Source organism: Aotus nancymaae, unplaced genomic scaffold (genome assembly GCF_030222135.1).
Source record: "Aotus nancymaae isolate 86718 unplaced genomic scaffold, 86718_ANA_hifiasm-v0.15.2.pri h1tg000041l, whole genome shotgun sequence".
NCBI lineage: Eukaryota > Metazoa > Chordata > Mammalia > Primates > Aotidae > Aotus > Aotus nancymaae.
In genome coordinates, this window is record NW_026988455.1 from 8,941,115 (window position 1) to 8,950,360 (window position 9,246).

General features: G+C 50.0%; 1 protein-coding gene across 1 annotated transcript in view; it reads left to right on the forward strand.

Moving 5' to 3' along the window:
- Positions 1 to 8,104, forward strand: part of LOC105710662 (uncharacterized) — a 247,749-nt gene extending 239,645 nt beyond the window's left edge. The window contains exon 7 of the mRNA XM_064361431.1: positions 1,628 to 8,104. Coding sequence (XP_064217501.1) covers positions 1,628 to 1,690 — 63 coding nt within the window. The 3' untranslated portion in view covers positions 1,691 to 8,104. The remainder of the gene's footprint in view (positions 1 to 1,627) is intronic.
- The last annotated feature ends 1,142 nt before the right edge of the window (positions 8,105 to 9,246 follow it).

Consider the following 9,246-nt stretch of genomic DNA (forward strand, 5'->3'; position numbering starts at 1 on the left):
GGTCTAAATCTTCAACTCGCTCTTTCATGAGCTGCCTCCCACCTAGGTACTTTTCCTTCCTCCTGTTCCTGAGTGAGTGCATGTGTGACTGAGTTTATGTGTAGTCCCATGGCTTAACGGCAATGGGGCTTGCATGGGCCTCCACCTGCAGTTCCATGGGGATGTCATAAGGCATAATGGTGATTCACCTCAGGACCACGAGTTCTAAGGTGACCAGGCCCGGGGTTTATATGGGTACACCTTAGCTACAATGCCCCTGAAACATCCCTCCAGGGATGTAGCTGGGAAGGCATCAGACTGGTCTCCCATCTGGAGGGCACCCACCCTTTGTTCATCAATTCTACATGTGGTTCTGTCTTTACTGTCAATTTACCAGCTTTGTTAGACTCCTGCTAGCCGATATACGGTGGTTCAGGCCTGCCTCCCTCGAGGCAGCAGGTATTCTACAGTGGTTAACTGACCATTGCTTGCAGGGAACCTTCATTGAATTCTTCCCTCTGGAAATAACTGTTCTCCTTTTTCCTTCTACTGTTCTTCTACCACTGAAACCCCACTTCCCAGCTCTGCCCCTTTCACTTCCCCTATCTCTTCCATGTGGCAAATAGCTCTAGCCCTGTCCCTTTTTATTTTCTTTCTCATTGTTATCATTGTTGCCTGTAAGTTCTCTAACCCACCCCCTCTGGGAAAACAGCTTTTCTGCCCATGTTGGGTATAATTTCTTTCCGTGTCCACTACTCACCCTTAGGCCACCTAATAGCATAAAATATGGGTAATCAGGTATCCTGCCCAGACCCCCAATCACCATTAGGGTGCCTGATCCAAAACCTACCTAAGCTAGGTCTTTCTATAAAAAAGAAGAGGCTACTCTTCCTCTCCACTGTAGCCTGGCCACAGTATCCTCTGGACAACCAGTCCAAGTGGCCTCTGGAGAGCACCCTCAACTTTGGTGTCCTAACACACTTAGACAACTTTTGCCAGAGGAACAGCAAGTGGGCAGAGGTTCCCTATATTCAGGCTTTCTGGCATCTTCGCTTCCACCCTGCTCTCTGCTTTTCTTGCAGTACTGCCCAGGTACTCCTGGCCAAGGACACTCCCACACTGCCCTCGGCCCCTTCGCCGACCTCCTCCTCTTCTTTTTCTGACCCCAATCTGGCCAAAGAACTCTCCCTACCCCCCACTCGACCCGTGAAACCCCCGCCATATGCCAACCCCCCAACCCCCTCCTCCTCTTCCTCTTTCAAGTTGCTCCCAACCCCCTCCTGCTCCTCTTCCTCTGAGTTCTGACATGGCCTCTCCTGTTAGTGCCCACACTCACTCACACAGCACTCCCAGTGGCTGAAGCTCCCTCCTTTGTCCTCTCTGCAAGGTGGCTGGAGCAGAGGGTGTTGTCCGAGTGCACGTTCCCTTCTCACTTACTGATCTGTCCACCATTGAGAAACACTTAGGGTCATTCTCCACCAACACTGCTACTTACATCAAGGAATTTCATTATCTCACTCAGGCATATGACCTAACCTGGCATGACACTTATGTAATCCTGTCCTCTACCCTCACTCCTGACAAGTGCACCCACATCCTTGTGGCAGCCAGGGCCCACGCTGATCAGGTACATCTCACTGATCCTCAGATGCCCGTGGGTGTGGTGGCTGTCCCTGAGGCTGACCCTAATTGGAACTATCAAACTGGCTAAAATGGCCACCACCACCAAGAACAGATGCTTCAGTGCCTCCTCCTGGGCATGCAGAACGCTTCCCAAAAGGTAGTTAATTATGATAAATTGTGGGAAATAACCCAGGGTCCCACTGAAAACCCAGCTGCCTTCCTTGACTGACTCACTAACACTATGGCCCTCCATACTCGGGTAGACCCCGACTCCGTAGCAGGGGCTACCCTCCTGGCAGCCCATTTTATCTCTCAGTCAGCACCAGATATTAGGAAGAAACTGAAAAAGGCAGAGGAGGGCCCCCAAACTCCCATAAGGGACCTGGTGAACATGGCATTTAAAGTCTTTAATGGCCAAGAGGAAAAGGCTGAGGCCACCCGTGTGGCCCATTTACAGCAACAGGTGAACCTCCAAACCCAAGCTCTTGTAGCAGCTCTAAGGCTGGCAGCTTACCAAGCATCTGGTGTAGGGGGCTCATTAAGACTCCCCCGAAGGGGTCCCTCGAGACCCACCCAGACTGCTTTGAAAGTCCCACCCAGGCCCTGCTTCAAATGTGGCCAGGAGGGGCACTGGGCCCGACTGTGCCCCCGTCCATGTCCAGCCCCTGGACCCTGTCCTATCTGCAAACAGACCAGACACTGGAAGGTAGACTGCCCATCCCAGACTACAGGCTCACCCCCTGCACCTCCATGTGAGGGGCAGGCCGGTCCAAAGGATGCAGTCCCTTCGTTTGAACTCCTTGGCCTCATAGACGATTGATGCGGCCCGGATTCGGAGACCCCCATCACTCTTGCCAAGCCCAGGGTCACTCTACAGGTAGCAGGTAAGTCCATTTCCTTCATGATCGACACGGGGGCTACCTATTCTGTATTACCTTCCTACTCAGGACCAAGCATGCCTTCCCAGGTCTCAGTCATGGGAATTGATGGAAAACCCTCCTGTCCCAACCAGACCCATCCCTTAACCTGTAACCTCAAGGGACATCCTTTCACACACTTTCCTGATCATACCCTCATGTCCAGTCCCCCTACTAGGATGAGATATCCTCCAGACTTTAGGGGCTACCCTCCAACTCACTGGCCCCCTACAGTAGACCCCATCCTCCACCCATCTCTTAGTATTGACTTTAAATGGCAACACACCCAGTCACAACCCCTCACTTCAACCTCCTATCTCTCCTGAGATAGTTGACCCCTCAGTATGGGATACTTCTAAGCCTATAGTTGCCACACATCACACGCCAGTCAAAATATTCCTGAAGGACCCCACCCATTTTCCCTCCCGTCCTCAGTTCCCCATTTCAAAAAACCACTGCCACGGTCTGAAACCTATAATTTCTCGACTTTTAACCCAAGGGCTCCTTATCCCCACCATTTCCCCTTGCAACATCCCTATTTTACCGGTCCAAAAGCCATCTGGTGACTATCACCTGGTCGAAGACCTGTGCCTAATTGATGAAGCAGTGGTACCCCTCCACCCAGTGGTTCCCAACCCTTACACCCTCTTATCCCATGTTCCCTCCAATACCTCTCATTTTACAGTCCTTGACCTCAAGGACGCCTTCTTTACCATTCCTCTTCACCCTAAGTCCTATTTCCTCTTTGCCTTTACTTAGACTGATCCAGACACTAACCTCTCACAGCAGTTAACCTGGGTGGTCCTGCCCCAGGGCTTTAGAGACAGCCCTCACATATTTGGACAAGCATTAGCAGCTGACCTAACCTCTTGCCCCCTTCAGCCTAGTCTCCTTTTACAGTACGTGGACAACCTGCTGCTTTACAGCCCTTCCCTCTCCATGTCACACCAGTATACTGCCTGTCTCCTTAATTTCCTTGGGTCTAGGGGATACTGGGTTTCCCCCTCCAAAGCACAGCTGTCAGTCACCTCGGAGATCTATTTAATCCCTTACTCCCTAAACTAAGGGCTTGACAACAGACTGCCGGAAGGCACTACTTGCACTGCAGCCCCCAGAAACGGCTGATGAAATCCTCTCCTTTCTAGGATTTGTGGGATTTTTCCCATCACTGGATTCCTAACTTCACCACTCTGGCTAAGCCCTTGTATGCAGCAGCCAAAGACACCCCCACGGGACCTCTCTCCCATCCAGGGGCTGTAAAGCAAGACTTTAAAACTCTGCAGGCTGCCCTGTTCACGGCACCTCCTCTTCAATTGCTGGATCTTACACGCCCTTTCCACTTGTTCACTGATGAAAAACAGGGAATGGCAGTGGGGGTCTTAACCCAACCCCTAGGCCCTACCTATCATCCTGTAGCCTATTTGTCTAAACAGCTCGATCCCACTGTCAGAGCAGCCATGCCTGTGAGCCCTAGGAGTGGCAAGAGAGCTGACCAAAGAATCCCTAAAGCTTACCTTAGGTCAGCCCATCTCAGTGTTCTCTCCTCATCGACTTACTGACCTTCTCTCTCATAAATCCCTCACACATCTAGGACCCTCCCGTTTACAGGAGTTTCATCTACTCTTCATTGAAAATCCTTCAGTCAGCCTCCATCCCACTTCCCCCCTTAATCCAGCTACTTTGCTTCCTCTTCTGTCTCACTCTCCCTCCCCAGCCCACTCCTGTCCTGAATTCATAGACACATTTGCCAAACCCAGAGAAGGCCTAACTGACCTTCCTCTACCTAACCCAGACCTCACTCTATATGTAGATGGGAGTTCCATAACAACAGCTGAGGGGCAGCGAAGAGCAGCTTATGCAGTAGTTACAGATTCAGCCACTCTCGAGGCTCACCAGCTTCCCAATGGAACTACCTCACAAAAAGCAGAACTCATTGCCTTAACCTGAGCTCTCATGCTTGCACAGGGAAAGAGAGTGAATATTTATACTGATTCAAAGTATGCTTTCTTTATTACCCATTGTCATTCTGCCCTCTGGAAAGAACAGGGATTCATCACTACAAAGGGATCTCCCATAGTCAATGCTGCTTAAATCTCTAATCTCCTAAAAGCCCTGTCACTGCCCAAAGATGTTGCTGTCATTCATTGTCGAGGGCACCAGCCCCAACAGGATGCTGTCTCCCGGGGCAATGCAATGGCAGATGCAGCAGCTAAATCCTTAACCAATATCAGACCAGCCCCCACCCCGGTCCTTTTCCTTGCCACAGCCATGCTGCCAGTTTACTCGCCATCAGAAAGACAGGCCGTCATATTAAAAGGGGGGAACGAGTTGGACCAGGGCTGAATTTTTCTAAATAACAAAATGACCCTTCCCCGGGAACAGGCCTCAAAAATAATTGCTGAAATACACCAATCCTTGCATATAGGGCCCAAGGCGTTATATCGCTTTGTACAGCCCCTCTTTTCCCTACTGGGCTTACAACAGACAATTGAGCAAGTACACAAAGCATGTGCCACTTGCTCTAAAGTCTTCTCTCAGGGTGGTTTAAGGCCACAGTTCCCTACTCACCAGATGCAGGGCAAATTACCAGCCCAAGACTGGCAAATTGATTTTACCCATATGCCCTCTCACAAAAAGCTTCACTACCTCCTAACTTTTGTAGACACCTTTTCTGGATGGATTGAAGCCTTCCCTACCTCCAAGGAAACTGAGGACATGGTAGCATCCCTAATTCAGGAAATCATCCCTCACTTTGGCCTACCTGTAACCATCCAGTCAGACAATGGCCAAGCATTCATCACTCGGGTAGTCCAGCTGGTCTCCGAGTCTCTTAACATCTCTTGGAAATTGCACATCCCTTACCACCCTCAGTCATTGGGTAAGGTTGAACGGGCTCACGGCATCCTCAAGGACCATCTGGCCAAACTCGCCATAGAGATAAAACTCTCTTGGCCCACACTCCTACCTCTTGCTCTGACCTGGGTCCGAGCCACCCCATGGGAGCCAATGGGTCTCAGCCCCTTTGAGTTGCTATACGGCAGGCCTTTTCTGGTTTCTCACAATCTCCCAGTACAACCACCTACCCTGGCTTCCTACCTCCCCTACCTCTCTCTCCTCTGCCACTTACTCAGGGAACACACAGACCACAGTCTTCCCATAGTTCCAGGACTGGAGGACTCCCATCTGGCAGTACCTCTCCAGCCAGGTGACAGCGTTCTCCGGGAACTCAAGCCAGGGTCTCTGCAGCCCAGCTGACCACCCCAACTGCCGTCAAACTTTTAGGCCACACCCCTTGGTACCATGTGTCCCACCTCAAATTGGCCCTCGAGAATTACCAGTGGAGGTCCAAACCCTTGGGCCCCACTCACCTTTGCCTCACGTGTGGCCCCTTCCCATTACCCTCTGACCCTCCAAACCTTTCTCATCACAATCGTTCTAGTCCTTCCCCTTAACACCAGTCCCTACTACATCTGGCACGTCTACCTTCAAGAGTCCTGGACAGAGGGCCCTGCTACTAAAACTCATTACCTTGCCCAAGCAGACTGCCAGCCCGCAGGCTGCCAATCAGCCATACAATTTAATTTCCCCTCATCCAAGTCCAATACCATCAAAAACTCCTGGAATAACTTTGCCCTCTGCTTTCTATATGATCAAACCAAGGATTTTTGTCACTGGTTGAACACCACCTATGGTGGATGCCCATATGCATCATGTGTTAAGCACACAGCCTACAAACCAGTCAACACCCCAAAAAGTGTATTGCTCTCTGGCAGCAACTGCCAAGGTGTGGTATCCCTTACCATCCGTGATCCCTGGGATGGCCGATGGGAAAAGGGAACTGCAGGTAAAGTGTAAACCTGGGCTACAGACAGCCACCACAGTGGTACGTGGCTAATATTTTGGTCCTATACCTGTGTAGTGCCAGTAGAAATAGACCGACTCAACTCATTAAGCAACACCATCCTGCAGAATGTAGCCACTTTAACTAAACAACTCAAGCCCTCGGGTAGCACTCCCCAACCTTTCTCCTGGCTAACTTTAGTACAGCAGGGAGCTAACATGTTAAACTTAGCCAAAGCCACCAATTTCACCAACTGCTTTTTATGTGCCTCTCTTAACAACCCCCTCTTAGCTGCAGTTTCCCTCTGGACCGGATTCAACCTGTCACAAATGCCCACAGGACCTGAAACCACCTTAACGGAAATCCCCTTGTTCAAAATACACTCCCACTCTCTCTCTCTATGTTATGGAACACCGGACAACCCTAGCTTTAAGTGCAACACCACAGTGAATGTAAAATCTTCTTTTCATGCACCTCCAGGAGGATACTTTTGGTGTAATGGAACCCTGACCAAAATTATCAAAACATCCTCCCCATTCCCCTGTGTGCCCATCACCCTAGTCCCACAACTAGAAGTATATGGGCAAGCTGAATTCCTATCCCTTCTTCCATCTTGCCCTCATTGCCGAAACAAATGAGCTGTCTTCCTCCCAATAGTAGTCGGCCTCTCCCTAGCATCCTCTTTAGCAGCTGCTGGAATCAGAAGCAGTGCCTTAGGCTACAGTGTCACTTCAGCCGCTCAACTGGAAGACAAACTCCGTGTGGCCATTGAAGCATCAGCTGCCTCCCTGGCCTCCCTCCAGCAAAATATCACATCACTAGCCCAGGTAACTCTCCAAAACTGATGGGCCCTTGACCTACTAATGGCAGAAAAAGGAGGTACCTGTCTGTTTCTACAGGAAGAGTGTTGCTATTACATCAATGAAACAGGCCTAGTAGAAGAAAACGTCAATACTCTCTATCACCTCAAGGAGGACCTCCAAGGAATACCAAATGCACCAGACTCTCTTCTTAACTGGTGGCAATGTCCCATACTTACCTGGCTGGCTCCCATTGTCATTCCCTTAATCGTAGTTTGTCTTCTACTAATGCTAGCCCTGTTCTTTCTCAGGTTTTTACAAGCACACATAAGGGAAATCTCCAGGGTAGCCGTAAACCAGATGTTACTTCACCCCTATGTCTGAAACCTGACTGAGGCACCAGCCAACTGACCTCCCCACTTTGCCCCTGTTCAGCAGGAAGTAGCCAGAAAAGAAGCAACATCCTATATCATCAAAAAGGTTGGAATGTAAGGCCGGTTGCCTCGCTGGGAGCCAAATGGACACGCCCTTCTCTCTCCGCACCTGAAAGCTACGTCACTATTCTGAGTGCATTACTCAGCATTTGCCCTCTCCACACGGGCTCCCCCTTACCCATTTCTGCATTCCAATCTCAGCCCTGCACCCGCCAAAATTTTGAAAAAGCCCACCAAAGACCTGCCCTATGGCAGCTTCCCCCATACGTCCTTGACCAGCCCCTCGTCCGTGCCCAGTCCCTTCATAACCAATGAAAATACCTCCACTTTGTTCATCTTGTCCGTGCCCAGTCCCTTCATATCCAATGAAACTACCTCCTCTTTGTTTCCCTGCAGTCGATCAGCTACCTCCACTCCCTATAAAACCCCACATCCCAAGAAAAGAAGTGTGACTTCTTTGGCCCCTTTCCAGGACCACAGAACCTCGCCCAGGAGCTGAATAAATTGGCTTTTAATTTCCTTACTCTGGTCTCTGTTTCCTCCTTTAACTCGATGAGAAATCTTACACCAGATTCAAGCAATTCTCCTGCCTCAGCTTCCCAAGTAGCTGGGATTGTAGGCACATCCACCATGCTGGGCTAATTTTTGTAGTTTTAGTGGAGTCAGGGTTTCACCATGTTGGCCAGGCTGGTCTTGAACTCCTGACCTCAGGTGATCCACCTGCCTCAGCCTCCCAAAGTGCTGGGATTACAGACATGAGCCACCTCACCTGGCCACTATGCCTATCTAATAATTGTATTTCTAAAAGGAGAGGGAAAAAAATTGTATTTCCATCCTCACAGTAACTCCGTGAAGGAGATAATATCATCCACCTTTTACAAATGAGAAAACAAAAGCTCTAGTTTGTTTTTGGTTTTTTTCCCCTGAGACAGTGTCTCATTTTGAAGCCCAAGCTTGAGTGCAGTGGCATGATCTTGGCTCACTGCAGTCTTGACCTTCAGGACTCAAGTGATCCTCCCACTTTAGCCTCCCAAGTAGCTGGGACCATAGGGGGACACTACCACACCTGGATCATTTTTTGAAATTTTTTTAAATAGAGATAGGGTCTTGCTATGTTGCCCAGGCTACTCTCAAACTCCTGGGCTTGCTCAAGCAATCCTCCCACCTCGGCCTCCCAAAGTGCTGGGATTACAGGCCTGGTTGCTCCAGCTTCTATATTTCCCAGGGCCACACTAAGTTGTTAGTGGCTGAGTCAAAGTAGTCCCTGTCTAGTGACTCCTACTTCAGCATTTTTCCAACTAGACTGTAGCCCCTGTCATTCCTGGAAGTTGTCTGGCAGTGGACTGAGATGGATTATTTGGGTGTGAGCACAAACAGAGGAACCATCACTTAGGAGCCTGAACCCTGATGTTCTGATGGGGCCAGCATGTATTCTGGGGAAAGGTTCCACAGCTCCCATCCATGACTAGTGAATAGGAACTAGGTGCCTGTCATGGTGGCTCACACCTGTAATTCCAGCACTTTAGGAGGGGGAAGTGGGCAGATCACTAGGTCAGTTCAAGACTGGCCTGGCCAATATGGTGAAACCCCATCTCTACTAAAAACACAAAAATTAGCCGGGCATGGTGGCAGGTGCCTGTGATCCCAGCTAC